Raw genomic sequence first — 21730 nt, 5'->3', positions numbered from 1 at the left:
TGATTTGTTAAAGAAGCCTGATTTAAGAACTATTCCGGAATAACAGACATGAGCAACTACACTAATTGATTTGGTAAATAACATAAATATGTCACACATTTTCTTTTTTAGTAATGAAAGGGCTAAGTACCTTAAATTATAGCAATATTCATTTGTACTTTGTTGCGAATCATACACTCGTGTAGCAAGTTTTATGTAATGTATTCAATTAAACGGCACACATATGTAGTCATACACATATATATGTGACGCCGTATACACAGAATGATTCATTACATATCGTTGACAAAATATCCACGAGCATTATGTTATATCATCTAAGTGATAAAAAGAAATATGCGAGTCTTATGCTACAAATGATTTCGTGAGCCCTAAAAGAAATTACGAGTTTCATTCAGGAAAATCTATATTCATCATGTGCTGTATTTTAAACTTCCACAAAAGACATGTAAAAGAAGGGAGTAGGAAATAAAAATGATACTTGCACAAAAATAATACATGCAAAATTAAAGATTTAAAAGATTTCCATATGGCATATTCGGTCATGTTCCAAGGAGCAAGACACTACGTACTAAGACTTTAGAGTCCTGGGTAAATGACAACATCGGTCGACTTCGGAGTCCATTAGCACCTTCGGACCTTGACTGTAACATCGTTCTATGCAGCAGACGTTTAACAGGAGTCTGCTAAGTGATCCATTTTTCTTTAGCGATGGCGTATTCAATTCTTCCTTAACTTATTATAGCGTAATTGGTCCTGTTGTAAAGCTTTTGTGATTACTCCTTTTATCACGCGACAAGACTACAGCTGCCGCTGGAGATTTCCATCGATTGTTACCACTTCGCTGGTCAAGTTATAATAAACCCTGGGCTTCTGAACTGCAAGGTAACGATGGTACTTTTATCATATTGCTAACATTGTATATTTGTTTTGGGATTTTCGAATCTTGCTGCTTTAGTTTCGTACAGATCTTTGGCAGTCATTATGACTATTTCTGTAGGCGTTTACCCATAACTTACTTGAGTAAAAGCCCAAAGTAAGTTACGCTCGACTCTAAAGCTTTGTCTTTTCCAGGATGTCTTAGGTGCAAAATTTGGATTTAGAGTTCCTGTTTTAACGTTAGTCCCACACTTGATTCAGCTGCTTTCTTAAGCAACAGGTATGTTAGCGGTTTTTTTTATTCAGGTTTAAGTAGTTTTTTGTAGTTTTTTTAAATAATTTACTTAAATTTTTGTAATAATAAATTGACTCAATTTTTGTAATAATAAATTTACTCAATTCTTGTAGGTTAATATTTTGTCCATAAATTACTATTAATCTTTGTACGTACTGTTCTTCAATTTGTATATATTCTTAAGGAAAAGTATATACCTTATCCTCCTCCCCATCAGGGGCGGCGCCCCTGGCGGGGTGGAGGAGCCACCCATGTTCTTCTGCATAGTAGGTCGTATGACCTACTATACAGTTTTCATGGGTGGTTAAACAAAACCACTAATCAAATTTATTTTAGGTGATAAGTAAACTTGATCTATTACTTTTAAGTGTAGTAGATAAGTATTAGATGTTTAAATGTGCTAGGCTACCCACCACTCAGTTTGAATTAGCCCCCTAAGGTTTCAGGAAATTAATGTTTATGCCATCAAACTGCAGTATTCACATGAAAACTTGGACTAGGTCGCTTCCTGAAAATGGATTCTAGTTAGGTTAAATCAGATAGGGTTTTGCTAATTTTCCTGAAGGTTTTGCCCAAATTTAAATTTTTAAGCGTCAAGTTGGCGTTAGACTTATCATTTTCAGTGGATTCGGAACTTCAGCCGAAAATTTATGGTTATAGGAGTTATAGGAGGCTCCCTAGATGTGCGGTCATAACGATATTAGGACTTCCTTATCCAGTAGATAATCTCTGGAAAATCAACACCACCATGCAAAATGTTCCCCAGACAGATTCGGTCCAGAGTAATGTTTGGATTTCTGCTCTTACCTTATGTGAAGTTAGTTTTATGAAGCTTGCCAGTAACTCTTAACTAGGAACCTCCAGTTTAACAGAACTAGAAAACCACTTTTAGTTAAAAGTATGGATTTTCTATTTTTTGCATAGAAGGATTGGAGTATGATTACCTTTGAGTTTGTCAGGTGTGTTGGTTAGTGTTGATATTGTTAGGTTACCCATAGCATAAGCAGTGTATTTGTTTTCGGTTAATATTGAGTTTACTATAATGAATACAGGCAATGGGTTTGTTGCTCTAATGAATAGAGACTGTGGGTTTGTTGCTCTAATGAATAGAGACTGTGGGTTTGTTGCTCTAATGAATAGAGACTGTGGGTTTGTTGCTCTAATGAATAGAGACTGTGGGTTTGTTGCTCTTAAATGACTATGCTGTGGGTTTTGTTTGCTCTTACTGACTGGAAAGGCTGTGGGTGTTGTTTTGCTCTTAAATACTAGAGGCTGGGGGTTTTGTTGCTCGTATGTGGGTTTGTTTGCTCTTAAATGACTAGAGGCTGTGGGTTTGTTGCTCTTAATGACTAGAGGCTGTGGGTTTGTTGCTCTTAAATGACTAGAGGCTGTGGGTTTGTTGCTCTTAAATGACTAGAGGCTGTGGTTGGGTGTGGGGGCGCTTGAAATGACTAGAGCTGTGGTTTGTTGCTCTTAAATGATAGAGGCTTGTGGGTTTGTTGCTCTTAAATGACTAGAGCTGTGGGTTTTTGTTTGCTCTTAAATAAACTAGAGGCTGTGGTTTTTGTTGGCTCTGAAATGACTAGAGGCTGTGGGTTTTGTTGCTCTTAAATGACTAGAGGTGGGGTTTGGGTTGCTCTTAAATGACTAGAGGCTGTGGGTTTGTTGCTCTTAAATGACTAGAGGCTGGGTTTGTTGTTGCTCTTGTGAATAGAGGCTGTGGGGTTTGTTGCTCTTAAATGACTAGAGGCTGTGGGTTTGTTGCTCTTAAATGACTAGAGGCTGTGGGTTTGTTGCTCTTAAATGACTAGAGGCTGTGGGTTTGTTGCTCTTAAATGACTAGAGGCTGTGGGTTTGTTGCTCTTAAATGACTAGAGGCTGTGGGTTTGTGCTCTTAAATGTGTGGGGAGACAGAGGCTGTGGGTTTTGTTGCTAAAATGATAGCTGTGGTTTGTTGCTCTTAAATGACTAGAGGCTGTGGGTTTACTATAAACACTGGCAATGGGATTTTCTGTGTGACCTGTAACAAGCTAATCTATTTTTGATCACATTTTTTTTCTTCTTTTTTTGGACGAGGGTTTTGCCCCAGGTGAGGATGAGCGAAATGGCTGGTGCCGGTGGGCAGTTTCTGACGTGACTTCACGAGAGCTTGGCATTCCGTCTTATTTCGGCATTGCGTTGAAGTATCGATAATTACGACTGGCTTCGATGTAGTATGGTATTGTGACCATGTAACGGTTTGAGACATAGCCGGAAGATTAATAAGAAGAGCTGGCTTATGGACATTTCGCGAAGCACCGGTAGCGTTTTAAGCTCTTACAACCGAAGAAAGTGAGAGACCAGTGAAGAGACTTTGGTGACAGCTGGTAGGTAGGTGCAGGATTTCTGCTCGTGATACTGTAAGTTTTAACTGCCCCCACCAAGACTGCTGTACGGTCTGTCAGATGCTTTGCGAATGTTTTGAGGTCTCTTGAAGAGACCATTTTTCCTACTGAGAGAGATTGAATAACAACTGGTTCCATGCTACGTATAAACACCAACCAACCAAACTAACAATACTGTGGGAGATAATACAAGCTGCGTCCGTAGTTTCTTGGATCCACCCGAAGTTAAGCTTACTTTTCAAGACCATTCTCGGCAAGATACGTATCTGCATAATTTTATTTGTTATCCAGAATCCAGGACATCACATTGTTACTTTAATAAAAGTATAACGTTTATGTATTTGTGTGTTAACCAAAGTATTAGTACTTGCATCAGATATTAGTAGATTAGATAAATTTATTCAATCTTATTCATAGACTTTTGTTGTACTGGGTTGTCCATGGAACATTGAGTTTTACTCTGTACACTATGAGTCGTTACTCATACACAGGTAATGTTTGATATTCATGCACAAGCAATGAGTTTGAGAATTACTCTTGAATACTGGCAATGAGTTTATAATGTTGCTCATGAACACAGGCAATAGTTTTGTGATGTTAATCACGAATACTGGCAGTAGTTTTGTGATATCATCATGAACGGAGGTAATGGATTTACTTAACGTGAACCTTGTCAAATGCGTATTATGCATAACATGAACGAAGATAAGGAGTTAATATACGATCGGCACAAAGGTTGATTTTCATAAGGCAATGACAGAGTCATTCATACTAACCTTGAATAAGGGCAGTGGTCGCCGGGGCTGTTCATAAGTGGTAATTTTAATAAATAATGGGTCTTAAGTATTAGTTCTTGCTTAGTTCCTCGGTATTTTTATAGAAGAAAAAGTATGTGGAGTCTGGTTTATCATCCATATACATATGTTGAAGGTAAAAACTGCTTATCTTAGAAATATACCAAACTGTTGTAACCGTATTCACCTCTTGAGTAAATTCGCTTGTGAAAGGCCTATAGCAAATTTCAAACTTAAACAAATTATTGCAAACCACCCTCATGGAATTGTTGCAAATTCCATTTGTTCAACACTTATAACGGAAATGTGGTTTGGGGATTGGCTATAACGACTCAAATGTCCTTAGCTAATTTGCGGGACAAGAGCAGAGATCTGACTCCATACTAATGAATAATGTACAGTACCAAGAGCGCCGTTAAATGTATTGGGAGCAAATTATTACGTAAATTACGTAATGTACTACTTTAGATTCTGGTGATAGAAATTCACTCTCGACGTGGTTCGGAAGTCACGTAAAGCCGTTGGTCTAGTTGCTAAATAACCACTGGTTCCATGCAACGTAAAAACACTATACAAGCAAGCTAGAAAACAAATGCTACTTTCGAACAATGTGTAATTTGAAGTAAAAACTAAGCATCAAATTATTTGCTTCGTGGATTAAGGTCTTAAAGCACATGGCTATATATAAGGGTTCGGGGGCGACTGTCCCCCCGACAATTGCCAACATAAGACAAAGGCGTCCTGGACAATTGGTCCCCATTACACACAAGTTTAAGAAGTTTGATTAGCTCCCAGTCTTTTTGAAAATAGTTACTTCAACAAATAAATCATTCTCGAAGAAATTTTTACCATTTACATGATCATTAACTGTCGGGTTATAAAAGAAATTAAGATAGTAAATACGAGCCAACGACTAGTCTGAATTCAGCCGTTTAGAAAATAGTTACAGGCGCTTTCCTTTATAAATAATCTTGAAATTATCACCAATTTCATAATTGCTGTCTAGTTAAATGTTTACGAAAGATACGATACTAAGTACTAACAAGCCAATGTGACGTGGTTCGGAAGAAAGGTAAAGTCGTTGGTCCCGTTGCTGAGTTCCATTGCAACGTGAAAACACCATACAAACAATCAAACAAGCCAATGTCTAGTCTGAATTCTAATTCAATCTTGAGCTGATAGGTATTTCTACATCTACGCCTCTCAAATAGAATAAATCATGTCACCCACATGGAGTCCGTCCAGAGTGAACGTGGTAAAATTAAGCTTATCTATAATGGTTAATTCTATGTGAAGCAAAGAATTGGTAAATAATTATATCTTAGAATGTGAGAAACGTCGCCATAGCAATAGTAAAGCCAAAGTTTAAGTCTGTGGAAATTAAGTAGTTGGCCTGTAAATGATCACACCCATACTGCAGACATTTGCCGCCAAGAAGTCTTGTTTGTACGGCATGAATTAAAGAGAAAAGCTATTAGCAACCAGGAGATCGCAAAGGAAATCATTACCCAAAAATTCAGTCGATATAAAATGGTGCCTCAACTGAACTGCCACCTGTGAGACACATTTGACGAGCAATAAGGCTCTACAAACAAGCTGTTTGTTTGTTTGCTCTTCCCTCATCACATTCCGTCAAACCTAACTGGCATGGTCATTCCATCCGAGTTCCAGATAACAGCTAACGGTGAAGATTTTCTGCTTTGATTGGGGTTCGATTGAGTAGCGTATCCTTATGTTTTCCACATATACATAGCCTACTGCACACTATTCATTGTTTTACTTCGAAAAGAGTTAGTCTTGGTGTTTATGCTCTGCTACGAAACAAGCAACGAGCGACTTGCCAAGATAATCTCCAACAACTCCTCACTATTAGTACTGTGGTGAATCCAAAGACCTAACTTACAGACTATGAACAAGCTGTTAGGAATGCTATTGAAGAGGTCCTCCCCAACTTGGCAATTAAGGGATGTTTCTATGACTTATCACAAAACAACCGCAAGGTTCAATATGACGGTCTCCTAAGTAAATAGTACCAAACTGACTCTTATTTTGCCCTGGAAATTCATATGATTCCAGCTTTGGCATTTGGTCGGCCAGATAAAGTGACTGAAGCATTTGAGACACTTCATAGTGGTCAACGCTTGGCCGGTGGCCGAAATTCTATATTCCAATGATTTTACCTCGGTAGAAAATAAAAGTTGAAACTTTCAAATGAAAACAACCGTTATTTAACGTTCATGGCCAGCCGCGACGAATAGAAATCTAGGAAATAAATGTTTCTAGAAAGTATTCCTAAAGCGCTTCATAAATATTGCATAATGACTCATACTTGTGTCTGTTATAACAAACAGCAAAGACAACATAATTTGTAAGGAAATTATGTCTAAATAGTCAGTTTATTATCGGTTTATTATCGAGTATACTTCATGTTACTTACAAATGTATCAGCGGAGTCTTGATTATACTAGATGAAGTAATCCTGGTTTCTAGTTTCTTCATTTCAGTAGCTATTTCCAGATCGACGAATATGGAAGAAAAATAGAAGAAAGTATAGATAACGTTGCCTCTTTTACTATTTCATCGTATTGGTGAATCACACCTATGATTCAGTCAGTCTATCCGGTTTAATCTAGTAAGATCTTCCCAGTACGAATAGTGTCTCATCTGCCCCTGTCAGACAGCGCTTGCGTCACTAGAACTGAACTTGTTTATCTCCAGGAGCTTCACGCTCTTGTTTTCTTCCTCTTTTTCTTGTGAAACCTTGAAGACATGTTTCGAAGGACATTGCATCTATACTCTTTACCTTAATATAATTTTTTGTTGATATATATTTCTTATATGAATTGTGAAATACCTTAATTTCAATATAGGTAAATTTCAATTTACGTAAGATATAGGTTAATTTCAAGATTATCTGAGTGGTTTCCTTTTACCCATTAATGAAATGTAGCTAAAGGGATGACTCTTGATTTTTGCCTGTTATTTTCGCTTACTGGGGGAGTAAACCTACACCCCACGAGTACTTTGTTGTAGTTGTTGTTGTTCTTGTTGGGAGGGTAGGAAAGATACAGGAATTTTAAGTTAGGTATTTATGATTTATATATTAGAATGAAAATGTAAAAAATAAACAATGTGCATGTTAAACAGTACAGAACATTTATTTCGAATAAAATATAATTTTCGTTGGTGAAACAATGTGGCATTTGATCGTACATTTTAGCACGCACCCCGAGTAACCTGGAGGTCGGATCACACCTTGTTTAGGTCTGATTTGCTAAGGTAGGGCGGCAAGAAAAAAAAGGGAGTGTAAAAAAAAAAAAGCGTACAAACCTCAGATTTGGAGCTCATTATTTCCCTTTAGAAGGATAATTTTGACAATTTTAGGAAGGAAATGGATGTGCATGATATCCTGAAGATGCTATTTATTACTCTAAACTTTTCTTTGTTATTTAAGTTCACAATGAAGGTATTGAAGATATGTGTATATATCTATGTAAATATATGTGTTAATATGTATGTATATGTATATTAAATAAATGTATATATATATATATATGATATATATATATATATATATATATAATTATATTATATAATACACAATATACATATATAAACGGCGTCAATAACCCAGGTGTTGTGAAGCCAGCTTTGGTAGCTATAATCAATCAATAAATCAATCAATATATATACAAACATATATATGTATATATATATATATGTATATGAGAGAGAGAGAGGGGGGGGTACGGGAGGGAGGAAGATATATAGCTTGTGTATATTTAAAAACATACACATGCATATATATATCATATATATATATATATATATATATATATATATATATATATATATATATATATGTGTGTGTGTGTGTGTGTGTGTGTGTGTGTGTGTGTGCGTCTGTGAATACAAATTACGTGGAATAAAAAGATATAGAAAGAGAGAAATAAGCTTCCCGTGTAATTCTTGGTAAATTCTTCCCTCGCTGAGTTCAAGGTATGATGCCTGGATGTTTTGTATCAGACAGGAACTGGGTCTCTTTGTTATTACGAAGATGGTACTTTGTACCCCTTACCCACGCTATTACTCACACTAATCTGTCACTAAGTTTCTTTAAAATTCACTGAATTTAGTTTTACTTCTCAGCAAGACATTAAATATATCTGTCTGGCGGAGTACCATTTATTTTTAACTAAGGATCGTTTTCATTCCGTTATTTATGGGTTGAAAACATGAGCAATGTTTACTTTATGTTTCCATCATAATTGGAGTTAAAAATGTCCTTGGATTTATTTTACTTGAACATTTAGTCGAAAGGTTTGAAATTCCTCTTGCGAAAATAAATTGTATGCTTTGTAGCGTAACTTCTAATCAGATTTAACTGATGTATAAAAAAAACTAAACTTTCAAGTGAATCACCCATAAATAATGAAGTGGTTAGATCTAGGAAAACTTTCCTGTAGCTCATGACAAAAAACCTCTTCCTGGGCGTAGGTTACGAGGGATGCTGGTGGGCACGTCTGAAGACGGGGGATATCGGGGTCAGAGACTACAGGTTTTAGGGAGGGAGCAACTTGCGACATCAACCTGATCTTTGTTGTGCCATTTAGTCCTGAGGATTCATGGGAATTTACCAAACAAGGTTAGTGCATATATCTGTATGAACTAGCTCGCGTCACGGCTATCATAACTGATAACGCAGTTAAGTATATATTTCCTTTATTTAAAGAACAATTGGATAGCGATATGCTGCATTATCATAATAAAACAAGTAAAAATTGCGTAGAAGTTTCTTCGGTGCAATCGAGTTTTCTGTACAGCGTATAATGCTGAATGAAACTCTCAGCCACGACCCGGTGGTGGCCTATGTTGACACATATAGCAATGCAAGACACACGATCAGGGATAACTTTAAACTTGGATAAAATAAAATTTTAAAAACTACTGAGGATAGAGGGCTGCAATTTGGTATGTTTGAAGATTGCAGGGTGAGTGATGAACATACTAATTTGCAGCCCTATAGCCTCAGTAATTATTTTTAGATCTGAGGGTGGACAGAAAACGTTCGGACGGACAGAGAAATAGCCATCTCATGATTTTCTTTTACAGAAAACCAACTAGGTATGTTTGTATGGTCAGATGCTGTACGTATAAACGTCAACATTTGTGTGTCTGGCATCTCACAAGATCCTCACTCGTTGAGCACAAACTATCAAAGGATCGTTAGCCAGTACGAAGTACGCCGGATACTTGTTAGTGTAACAGCATCTGTTACTGAAATAAGGTAATTATTAAGAATACGAATTGACGCGGGGCTAATAACTGAAGGATTTTATATATATATATATATATATATATATATATATATATATATATATATATATATATATATTCCATTTTTGTTTGAAATGTGAAAATTTCCAGAATGTCATCAGGTCAAAACCAAGTGTTCGAAATTTGACTGCTGAAGTAAAAAAAAAAAAAAAGGAAGAAGAAGCAGAAAGGAAACACGGCTCAGTATGCTGTATTTACTTAATATTTAGCCAATATTTCTTAAAGTCTAAATTACCACCATTGCTGAATTTTTCTCATTCAAGTTACACGTTATAGTTCTGGTCATGCAGAAAATATGTAGCAGAAGATTTAAGTACCTCGGCTAATAGTACACGACTGGCTGTTTCATTCATGAGTATTTTCCGTTTCAATAGAGGCTGAAGGCCATTGCTTCTGATTCACTGCCAAATAGGTCTTCCCTGTGGGCCAGTCTTAGTCCCTGGTTCCCTTCTCTCGCAAAGCCACCTGCATTCAAAATGAAAGGGTAACTTTTCTAAAAGGTGGAAGACTGTGGCTTTTGAACCCAACTTTCTGGGGTGACACAGAGGCCGTGTGAACAATTTTGTCCGACTGCGAAGGGTTCCGATTTCTATTGCATCAAAACAAATAAACGAAACATTCACTTGTATATAGTATATATATATATATATATATATATTATATATATATATATATATATATATATATATATATATATATATTGGAAGAGGAGAATAATAGATGTTTTATTTAATCTCATGCGTTCGAATTAGGGGACTTTTTGATCAAGAAAAGTTCTAAGATTTTCTTGTCCTTCGGCAGTTTACACGTATACATACATGGATACACATACATATATATATACCGTAAATGTAGTATATACATATAGATGCATAATATGTGTTCTGACTGATCGCGTAGTTTGGAAACAATTGATTTTCTCAGAGAGTAATCATTTTGAGAATTTTCCTTGCCGCTTCTCTGCTCTTTCATGAAAATCCATTAGTGAAAAGCTCCTATATAAAGTTTGTATATAAAACTAATATCAAGCATTTAACTGAAGCAGAATATTTGAAAGCATATCAATTGAGTCGCCTGGAATATATGAAGAACGGTAGAATTTCCCGCAAAAATTTCCCGTAATCCAAGATCGATCAACTTCTCTGGGGCCATGCCATGATGCCAGGCAAGGACTGGACGTCTGCTCGGGTAGGCTCCCAGGAGAGAGGAAGAAGCCTGTTTTACGCCAGCTACCGGTTCTTAGCCTCCCCATTTCGTCACTAAGATTTCTGGGAATTTACGTCAGCGTAAACATGGGGGTGTCTGGCATCCCTCAAGATCTTCGCGCTTCGGATATAAACAGTCAGAGAAACGATGGGCAGTACAGAATACACAGATCGTCCTTCAGTGTAGCATTGACACTATAGTCAGCTGAGGTAAGTTTTCGAGAGACCGAACAATAATTTTTGTATGTTTCTAATAAAAGTTTTTTAATATTTTGCATTAACAGCTAAAATGACAAATTCCTGTCGATAACTTCACTTTCTCAGTTTCACAAAATTCATAAACATGGAAGATATTTTTGCTATATTCCGGAATTTAACACTAACAAGTGTAAATAATTTTACACATAAATAGAGAATAATTACCGATCAGGGAATTAAAACGTGCTTGAAATTTTAGAACTTTTCATCCCATGATATTTATGAAATTCATATATTTTGTTTCTTATAATGGGCATTGAATATTTTTGCATTAACAGCTTAAATGACAAATTCCTGTCGATAACGTCACTTTCTCAGTTTCGCAAAATAAATAAACATGGAAGATATTTTGGCTATAGCCCGGAATTTAACACTAACATGTGCAAATAATTTTACACATAAATAGTGAATAATTACCAATCAGGGAATTAAAACGTGCTTGAAATTTTAGAACCTTTCATCCCAAGATATTTATGCGATTCATATCTTTCGTTTATTTCTCTTCATCTTTTTTACGAGCAGATAACTGATTGAGCTATAAATAGCTTAATTAGCGTTGATCAATGTAATGTTTAAGTCAGCTGAGTATTCAATAAGCATTTTATCATGGGATAAAATGAAGAATAATTCAGTTATTTATTTCGATAGATTCCTTACCTCAAAATTAATAGCTTACGATATTTGCTGACTTATCCCATTAAATCTACTTTATACTTTCTTAAAATAACCGTAAATGAAATTCAATACCCCGTTTCAAAAACAATAAGATTTGAAGTTTAAAGAAAAAATTACATCTTTCCAAAGGTTTCAACAGAAAGAGAAAGAGGTTATCATAGTAAACTTTGTGCTTTCATTTTATAATTATGCGAAAGGTTTCGTCATTCTGACACCAAATATGCGCAAAATATTCAATATGGAATGTTTCCTGAAAGCGTATTAGATCAGAGACTGAGAAGTTTTTGATGAATAGCCACTCATGATAAAGGTATTATTTCGAAAATTTGTATCTGACGACTTCTTTTCCCATTCCTTTGCAGCCAAAATGAAATTCTTCATCGTCGCCTCATTCTGCATGGCAGTGGCCATTGGCCAGGGTGTGATTCAGCCAAAACCAAATGTTCGAAATTTGCCTGCTGAAGTCCGCAAAGGTTCGTATCAATCATATATATATTTTACATCGAGTAAAACCTTCTTTCTTGATAACCAGAGGTACTCTTATTAATTAGAAAAATCATGTAAATGATGAAATTATGCTTCTTATGATTTAGATAAATAAATGAAAAATAAGAATATCATTGAATTACTTAAGATTTTTCTGGTATATTCATGTTGTTTTTATATTCTAACAGAGGCTCCAGGCCAATGCTACGGATTCACTGCCAAAAAGGCCTTCCCTGTGGGCCAGTCATGGCCCCTGGCTCCCTTCTGTGGAAGAGCCACCTGCATTCAGCATGAAGGCAAACTCTTCGAAAAGGTGGAAGACTGTGGCTTTGAGCCCAAGCCATCTCCCGGCTGCAGAGTCAAGAACGAAGCCGACCAAGCTAAGCCATACCCAGCCTGCTGCCCCGTGTACGAGTGCCAGCCAGGTGCCACACTCCAGTACCCAACTCCAGAAGAACTGAAGGCTGCTGCAGAGCAGGCTGCCAAGGCTGCACAAGGCGCCCAGGGATAATTGGTCACTCAGAGTGGTTCTCATCCTTATTTCAAGGACAGTGTTTTTATGGTCAATTTTAGACAGAAAAATGAACTCTGTTAAGGGAATGGCAGGGAAAAATTGTCTTGCCTGGAAGAGTGCGGATGTTAAATCTCAGTTGTTATATTTTTATACTTATTTTGAAAATAAAGAAAATTTTGCTTACTTGAGGATTTTTGTAATCCATGCAATGAAATTGACAAACTATCAAGATAGATATGAAAATTGGCATTTCTCTAACCATACATAAGAGATCCCATTTTCATTAATAAAAATCATTATCCGTGTACCAAAACTCTTGACAAAGATACAAGAGCTGGAATGTAATATCATTTCCAATGGTGGATAAACATTCACCTTTCATAATGAACAAAAGTATATAACATTTATGAACAGATGCACTTCAATTTACATATTTATAAGACATTTTGCCTGTAGACTGGGGCAAGTCGACATTATTACAGATTCCAGTGGTGACTATCCCCTTCATCCCTTTTATCCAGGTATTACTGTGGTGGCTGTCACCTTGAACCAGATATTACTGTGCTCTGTCCCTTTTATACAGATATTACTAGTGACTGTCCCATTTATCCAGTTATTTATGTACTGTCTGTCCCCTTTATGCAGGTATTAGTGCGGTAACTGTCTTTCTTTTTTATCCTGGTATTACTGTGCTGTCTGTCCATTTTATTGAGTATTATTTTGCTTTCTATCCCATTTATCCAGGTATTACTGTTGTGACAGAAAAGCACATGAAATAAGGTACATGAAATAAGGTGTGATGAACCCGTAAAGTTTATTTACCTCATATGTTACAAAGGGAAGGGGGAAGGGAGAAGGGGGATAGGAAGTTGGATCAAATTATGGTTCAGCTGTTCGGACTTCTATAGCGCACAAATCTACAAACTGACATGCAAACATTCACTTTTATATATAAGAAATATATATCCATATATATATATATATCTATATGAAATAGCTATACAGTTCCTCGCTGGACGAGTGGTTTTCGCGCTCGGCTGCCAACTGGTGGTCCGAAGTTTGAATCCCGGCTCGGCCAACGCGGAATCAGAGGAATTTATTTCTGGTGATAGAAATTCATTTCTCGAATAGGTATGGTTCGGATCCCACAATAAGCCGTAGGTCCGGTTGCTAGGTGACCAATTGGTTCCTAGCCACGTAAAAATATCTAATCCTTCGGGCCAGCCCTAGGAGAGCTGTTAATCAGCTCAGTGGTCTGGTAAAACTAAGATATACTTAACTTTATATAGCTATATATATTTATATATATAACAGAGGAGGCACCGCATGTAAACAAAACTACAGTCATAATTACATTCATTATCAAATTGGTTAATCGTAGATATGATAATGGTTTGAGAATTTGATGTACTATCCAAAAGGGGGCCGGGGGGAGGAGGAGGACATATTGTGGGTTATGAATTTCTTGTAGGTGCAAATCATCCAAAAGTGGCAGATGGGTATCCCTTTCTTGTGGCCAACAGCGGCCATATACAGTATCCTCACTGTTCTCCATGGCGTGAAAAGCACCAACTACAATTAGTAAAAGATAAAAGTAAGAAGGAGGAGAGAAAGACGAAGAAAAGTATCGATATAATGGATTCCAAAAACCTTTAGATTGTTCATCCCTCCCACTTTTTCACACAGACACTGAGGCATCCTGCCAAAGTGAACAAGCTGATAAAATGAAAAGTTCAGGCAAATTTTATATGCCACTAATGAAAGACAGTTTCCTTGAGAATTATATATCCATATTTCTGCATATTGAAGTACCTACTTCAGACCATTCATATAATAATATCACTGAAAAAAATAAAACAGGAGTAATTAAGTAACAAAAAATGTCCTGAACTGTGTCAGTGTCACTGAAAATATTTCTTGAGTGAACAATATCAGAGGGGTGCAGATCTAAGCATTAATAATAAGTTTTTTTTATCTTGCTGAAATACAAACCATATCATTACTGTTCCATATTTGTAGGGGACGTATAATGAAATTTCAATAGTAAGGTAGAACATGAAAACTTAAGTTTCTTTAGGAATATGTAAACTATGTATTGAGTACATGATAGCCAGCACAATTATTGGAATGAGTGAACATTTACTAAACAACATCTATGAATACTTGCTGTATAAAGAACACGGATACTAAGATAACAAATCATAATTCTTTCAAAACCAGATAACAAAAGAGCATTTCTAGTTGCAGGATCCATATTCCAAATGCTTTTGTTTTATAGTATAAAGTTTTTGATTGGTTTAATATTTGCAAGTCAATTAAAGAACACAGATAAAAGCTTTTGTCTATGGAAATGTCGTGACGAATTTCATGGACATTTTTTTTTTATAAATTCTATATACATAATTTCTATCTAAAGGTTTAGCAAACGGCAATTAACTTGAATTCCTTTTTTATTTTCAATAAAAATGTAAATTTAGATTTTCATAACAGCAATCAGTAATTAATGTTATTTTCTAAATAAGGTACACTTCCCATCCTATCTTTTGTTCTTGTTTACTGTTCAATTAATTATAAGAATATGGATTCCGGGTTAAATGTTAAGTTCTTCATTAATGAATTCCGTGGATTTTTCTACGGGAACGACTCAGAGACCTCTTATCCCTGGGCACCTTGTGCAGCCTTGGCAGCCTGCTCTGCAGCAGCCTTCAGTTCTTCTGGAGTTGGGTACTGGAGGGAGGCGCCTGGCTGGCACTCGTACACGGGGCAGCAGGCTGGGTATGGCTTGTCCTTGTCGGCTTCGTTCTTGACTCTGCAGCCAGGAGATGGCTTGGGTTCAAAGCCACAGTCTTCCACCTTTTCGAAGAGTTTGCCTTCATGTTGAATGCAGGTGGCTCTTCCACAGAAGGGAGCCAGGGGCCAAGACTGGCCCACAGGGAAGGCCTTTTTGGCAGTGAATCCGTAGCATTGACCTTGAGCCTCTGTTGAAACAGAAAATCAACAAGTAAAACAGATTGCCACATGTTGTTTCCTGGAGTTAATTTTTTATATATTTTTGTTTCATGGATAACATAGCTTACGGATTTATTGCCTGAATAAATGCATTAATAAGTTTGATAGATACTAGCCTGGGCGGACTTCAGCAGGCAAATTCCGCACATTTGGTTTTGGCTGAACAACGTTCTGACTAAGAGCCACAGCAACACAGAAGGAGGCCATAATTAGGAACTTCATCTTGGCTGTAATGGGAATTGAAAGGAAATTTGTAGTTGGAATAATTTCTTTAGCTCTAAAGTTGGGTCAACATCATGATAAAAATATAAATATTACTTCTAAATGTCTATAGCCATCCCAAGTTTCTTATGCCTTTGCAAATGTTCTGGAAAGAATTCCTAACCTAACCTAACGGTCATGAGGAAATGGGTTCAAAAAAGCCTTAAATGTTTTTCATGATTTCTAGACAAAGATTGCTAATCTGCTGCAATAAAATGTTTCCCGTTCTCTTAGTTGCAAGAGTCTTTAAGTACGATTATTTTTGAAGCCATAATAAAGAGAGTGTGGAGGGAACTTCGAACACATCATTGTTAAGAGATGAAACGCGACCCGAAAACGTGAAGATTCAAATTTTTTGAATTCAGTTATATCTTAGCCTACCATTTGCCTGCCTACCTTAGCTCACTGTAGGGGTGATGTTACACTGAAGGGTAATCGGGGTGTTCTGTACCAACAAACGATTCTGGGACTGTTTATATCAGAAGATCAAGGATCGTGGGAGATGCCAGACACCCCGATGTTCACTCTTCTTCTTACGTCATCTTGGGATTCACGGGTCGTTTTTCTCACAGCTTAATCAATTCCCTTTTGTCTTGTACTTGAACATACGACCAGATGAAGAAATATGTTGTTACCAATGATCTATATATTACGAAGTAGAAATTAACCATATTTTTGGCAGCAGCAATGTTAAGTAAATCCCCAGGAACCCCCGTTACAAAATCGTATCCCTAACATAAGTCGATGGCAAAAACCTGCCGAGGAACTGGCTGCCCCCCTACCCACTCAGGTCCTGACATCTTACACATCCCCCGAAAGAAGAAGTAGTAGCTTTCATAAGTTACTGGAATCTTTTCCTAGAATATCCAAAGTTTTTTGCTTTCTTTCATGTAATCATGTGATTACATGAATCTTTTTATGAAAAAAATCATTAATATTATGTTATTCTAATACCAACGTACATTCAATTCAATATATATATATATATATATATATATATATATATATATACATATATATATATATATATATATATATATATATATATTATATATATATATATATATATGTGTGTGTGTGTGTGTGTGATGTAATATGTGTGTGTGTGTGTGTGTACATTGCAGGTTGAATTAATTTGGGCAATCATGATAATATAAAATCTAATGGTCTCCGTGCAAATCATTTTCTTATTTATGGTTTTTATGTATTGTGCTACGTAACGGTCTCCTTAGAATCTCAATTTTTAGTCTTCCAAAAAAATCACATTATTTAAAGGTTTCCTCATTACCAATGTATCGTTTAACATTGTTAGTACATACATTTGCTTATTATAGGAGTAGTGCAATGCTGAAGCACAATCAGCGTATTCTATACTGGACAAAGATTCTGTGATGAAAGAGGATTTTTCAGGAGGCAAACACTCCAGTGTTTACGATTTTTCTTACTCTCTCAGGGCGTTCATGTTTATCCAGTTTTCCATTTGCTCTATAGACCTGTTTCGGGCAATGAATGATGTGCACAACACAAGGTAGAACGTGACCAAGTCTTGTGAACCTGCTAAATCTAGTAAATTCCTAGAACTCCTTGTAACGAAATGGCAAAACACCTGGTTTAACTGCACGAAGTTGTCGCTCGCAAAAACATGTAAGGTCTCCGCCTCCGGACTTCGTCCCCAGACAAACACCCCCTGCATTGGGAGACTGAATTTTCCACGAGATCAACTGACAGTTTTCCTAGATCTATTTGTTCTTTTTATTGTCCGTTGGTGCATCAGTTCATATAGTTATTTTTATAATATCACTTTAGAAATATTATTTGAAAGCAATCAAAAATTCTTTATCTATTCATTTTACATTCACACAGTTCTGTGCCGATGAAAGCACTAAGAAAGTAGACTGGCAAGGAAATGAAAGTTAAAATCTGCTGAGCAATAAATAGGTCCCAAATGAGTTAGCCTAAACATACACTCAAGGAGCCGCGAGAATGCGTCCAATGTAGAGTTTAGAGGTCAAACTGTGTTGGAAATCATGACCTAATTGTTATAAGCCATCAGTGTAGTGTAACTTAGTTGTCATTAATTCCTAGTTATTATTTAAATTTTTAGAGGTTAAATATTGAAGTATTGTATTCTCTCTTTATTAGCTATTTGTCTCCTCACCGGTGCTTATATTGGTGTTTGTTGTTGGCTATAAAAATAAAAAAACTTTTTGTATGTATGTGTTGGTGACCTGTCTATAATTGTGTAATTGTTTTCTTTTGCAGGAAGATAAGAGTGAGTGTTTCTCATAAAGTACTGTATTATTAAGGTTCAGGTGTTATTTCTGTCTGGAACTTTTTAATTAAAATTAAGTACTTTTTTGTGGTATTTTCTTTGTCCCCTTGAATTGACTTTGCACTCTTATTGAAGTTGGATACTTTTCCACCTTTTGTGGACTTAGTATGGTGTCTTGGAGAATACTACTTGATAAAAGTTTAGTGATTTGTGTAGTGGTCAAACCAGCCATCACAAGTGGCAACCGTGACAGGATCTTTCGTTCCTAAGTATTCACCGGTGTATGTGCAAAGTTAATTCTTGAGGTTATTTTTCAGGCAGCATATTTTCACTTCCTCGTGTTTTTCTTGTGTAAATTCAGTATTCTGTGTGAATAATAGTGGTCATTATGGTTGTTAATGTATTAGAACTCCTTTGCGGAGAGGGGTGGCAAGAGAGGCTTGCAGAGTTGAATAGGGAGGACTTGGAAATTGTAGCGCAGCATTTTGAATTGGAATATGAAGTGTCCATAAGAAAGGGTGTATTGCTATTGCAAATTTATGAATATGTTAAAACTGTAAAGGCAGGTGGGGAACAAGATGTGAAACCTGATAAAGGAGTGTTGTCTGTGGAAATTTTGGATATGCAAAGTGCTCTGAGGCAGATGGAGTTTGAAATAGAAGTTTAAGGCAGAGGAAAGAGAAAAGGAGAGGCAGCATGAGATTGGCATGAGAGACACAGGTTCTTCTTCTTCCCCTCCCCCTTCCCCAAATAGGTCAGTAACGCCTGCTATTAATTTAGCGCAGGCTCTCAAATTTGTACCTAAATTTGAGGAAAACAATGTAGCAGAGTTTTTTGTATCGTTTGAGAGGATTGCAGCAAGGTTGCAGTGGCCCCAAGAGTATTGGACCACTCTTATACAAAGTAAATTGGTTGGAAGAGCTCAGAGGGTGTATGTAACTCTGGAGGAGAATCTGTCATCAGATTATGAGAGTGTTAAGTCTATTGTCTTGAAGGCCTATGAGTTAGTCCCTGAAGCCTATAGGCAACGCTTCAGGAACTTAGAAAAAAGCAGGGAGCAAACTTTCGTTGAATTTGCAAGGTCGAAGGAACAATATGCTAGTGATTGACTCAAGTTCAAGGAAGTGGTAGATTTTGAGAAATTGAAGGAATTAATGTTGGTGGAGGAGTTTAAGGGGTGTGTGCCGGATAAACTGAAGGTCCACCTCGAAGGGTTAAAACTTGAGACCGTTCAGAAGGTAGCCATCGCTAGTGATGAATATTATTTATCTCAAAAGAGTGAGTTAGGGGGAGTAACGACAAATGTGAAGTCTAGTCGGGTTAAAGTAGGAAGGAATACTAATTCTAATAATGATAATGCTAGGATGTTTACCAGAAATAATTATAGAGGTAATTATCAAGGTACGAATTAGGGTAATGCTAATACTAATATTAATTTTTCTCCTAACAGAGGTAATAGGAGACCTAATATATATAATCCAGAGAAACTGAAGACACTGACGTGCTTCTTTTGCAATAAGAAGGGGCACGTAAAGAGCTTGTGTTATGCGTTTAGAAAATCGCAAAATGCTGATGGTAGGCCAGTGATGGGTGTGGAAAAGAGAGAGAGAGAACCTATCCCAACAAGGTCCACTGACCAATGACTACATGGCTGTTTTGAGAAGTATTTGTCCATTGGTAGTGTCTCGTCCGTAAATTCGTCCGAGAAAAGACGAGTACGTATTTTGCGTGATACTGGAGCAGCTCAGTCTTTGATCCTTAGGGAGGCATTGCCGTGTAATTTTGTTTCTGAAAGTGAGGAATTCGTGTTATTGTCTGGTTTTCCTGATACGGTAAAGAGTTATGCTATTGAAAATTTTAATTTAATTTGCCCTTCCTTTGCAGGGAATTTGAAACTGGCCATCGTTGATAAATTTCCTGTTAAAGATGATGTTGTGATAGGGAATGATGTTGCTCTTAAGAATAATACCTATCCCATATTGATAAATCCTGATAGTGAGGTATTAGCAGTTACTGGTTCTAGTGCAGAATTGTTGATCTAGATTTAAATAGTTTAGAACGTAGTGATAGCGTAGTTGTAGATCTTGGGATTTTGAAGGACAAACTGAATTGGACCACTGAAGAGCTTATCAAAGCTCAGAAAAAGGATTTTCGGGATCTCCCTATTGAGTCAGGTGAGGTGTCTGATATAACTGGCCCCAAATTTATGATAATTAATAATATTTCATATAGGTTGAGTAGGCCTATGGAGGCTGATAATATTGATTATGAAATTTTGAAACAGATAATGGTTCCATTTGTTTACAAGAATGAGTTGATATCATTGGCGCATGAAAGTGGTTTGGCCGGACATTTTGGCATTCATAAGACTTCGGGGAAATTGCTTATGAGCTATTATTGGCCCAAGTTGAAGGCAGGCGTAAAGAAGTTTGTTAATAGCTGTGATGTCTGTCAGAACGTCGGTAAACCCAATCAGCTTATTCCAAAAGCGCCTCTATGTCCTATTCCAGTGGTTTCTGAACCTTTCAAGGAGGTCATTATTGATGTTGTTGGACCATTACCAAGGACTCGTAGTGGAAATGAATATATTTTGACTATCATGGATAGGATGTCTCGATACCCCGAGGCAATACCACTACGTACGATAAAAAGTGTTAAAATTGTAGATGTACTAATTGACTTTTTCACCAGGTTTGGGATGCCTAAAATAATTCAATCGGATTGTGGTTAGAATTTTGTTAGCAGGTATTTCAGGGATAAAATGGCAGAGTTAAATATAAAACATGTAACCTCTTCTCCATATCATTCAGAAAGTCAGGGAGCTCTGGAGAGATTTCATCAAACCCTGAAATCTATGGTAAAGAAGTATTGTTTGATCAATGGTTCTGAATGGGATAAGGAATTACCTTATTTGTTGTTCGCTTTTCGTTCAGTTCCAAGTCAGTCTTTAGGTTTTTTGCCTTTCAGCCTTGTGTTTGGCCATTGTGTTCGAGGTCCTCTCGATGTTGTTCGAGAGTCCTAGGAGGGAGACGTATCTGAGATCAATTTATTAGATTATATGTCTAATCTAGGCGATAAGTTAACCAAGGCTTGGAAATTTGCAGGTGAAAATTTATTGTGTAGCCAAAAAAGAATGAAGTACTTTTTTGACAGAAGGTCTAAAGCACTTCACTTTGCGGTAGGCGACAAAGTTTTGGTTTTGTTATCCATTCCAGGAAATCCATTGAAAGCTTCTTTTTCAGGTCCTTGGAAAATTTTGAAAAAAATTAGTGAAGTCAATTATTTAGTAGAGACTCCCGAGAGAAGGAAACCTTTTCAGCTCTGTCACGTAAATATGTTGAAGACATATAGGGAACGGGAG

General features: G+C 36.7%; 2 protein-coding genes and 1 long non-coding RNA gene across 3 annotated transcripts; 2 read left to right on the top strand and 1 right to left on the bottom strand.

Moving 5' to 3' along the window:
* The first annotated feature begins 460 nt into the window (after window positions 1–460).
* Window positions 461–4382, top strand: LOC135220861 (uncharacterized). The gene is made up of 3 exons (XR_010315805.1): window positions 461–885; window positions 1075–1159; window positions 3251–4382. It is a non-coding gene; the product is annotated as an uncharacterized LOC135220861 (long non-coding RNA).
* A 6602-nt stretch (window positions 4383–10984) lies between these two features.
* On the top strand, window positions 10985–13010 carry LOC135220855 (uncharacterized). The gene is made up of 3 exons (XM_064258424.1): window positions 10985–11104; window positions 12190–12300; window positions 12502–13010. Exons 2-3 carry the CDS (start codon window positions 12195–12197, stop codon window positions 12822–12824), a joined length of 429 nt encoding a protein of 142 aa, XP_064114494.1. The 5' UTR covers window positions 10985–11104; window positions 12190–12194; the 3' UTR covers window positions 12825–13010.
* A 2249-nt stretch (window positions 13011–15259) lies between these two features.
* On the bottom strand, window positions 15260–16632 carry LOC135223174 (uncharacterized). Its single transcript, XM_064261682.1, has 3 exons — window positions 16494–16632; window positions 15953–16063; window positions 15260–15805 (listed from the first exon to the last, which is right to left on the bottom strand). The coding sequence occupies exons 2-3, from the start codon at window positions 16056–16058 to the stop codon at window positions 15483–15485; spliced, it is 429 nt and encodes a 142-aa protein (XP_064117752.1). The 5' UTR covers window positions 16059–16063; window positions 16494–16632; the 3' UTR covers window positions 15260–15482.
* Between the last annotated feature and the right edge of the window lie 5098 nt (window positions 16633–21730).

Source organism: Macrobrachium nipponense, chromosome 20 (genome assembly GCF_015104395.2).
Source record: "Macrobrachium nipponense isolate FS-2020 chromosome 20, ASM1510439v2, whole genome shotgun sequence".
NCBI classification, from domain to species: domain Eukaryota; kingdom Metazoa; phylum Arthropoda; class Malacostraca; order Decapoda; family Palaemonidae; genus Macrobrachium; species Macrobrachium nipponense.
This window is presented reverse-complemented; position numbering and strand designations above follow the sequence as displayed.

Bases quoted from the DNA above. Each gene is read 5' to 3' on its own strand.
- LOC135220855 (XM_064258424.1), top strand. From the start codon at position 12,195: ATGAAATTCTTCATCGTCGCCTCATTCTGCATGGCAGTGGCCATTGGC. The intron at 12,301-12,501 runs GTTCGTATCAAT...ATATTCTAACAG, and splicing joins GCCTGCTGAAGTCCGCAAAG to AGGCTCCAGGCCAATGCTAC.
- LOC135223174 (XM_064261682.1), bottom strand. From the start codon at position 16,058: ATGAAGTTCCTAATTATGGCCTCCTTCTGTGTTGCTGTGGCTCTTAGT. The intron at 15,806-15,952 runs GCTAGTATCTAT...CTGTTTCAACAG, and splicing joins GCCTGCTGAAGTCCGCCCAG to AGGCTCAAGGTCAATGCTAC.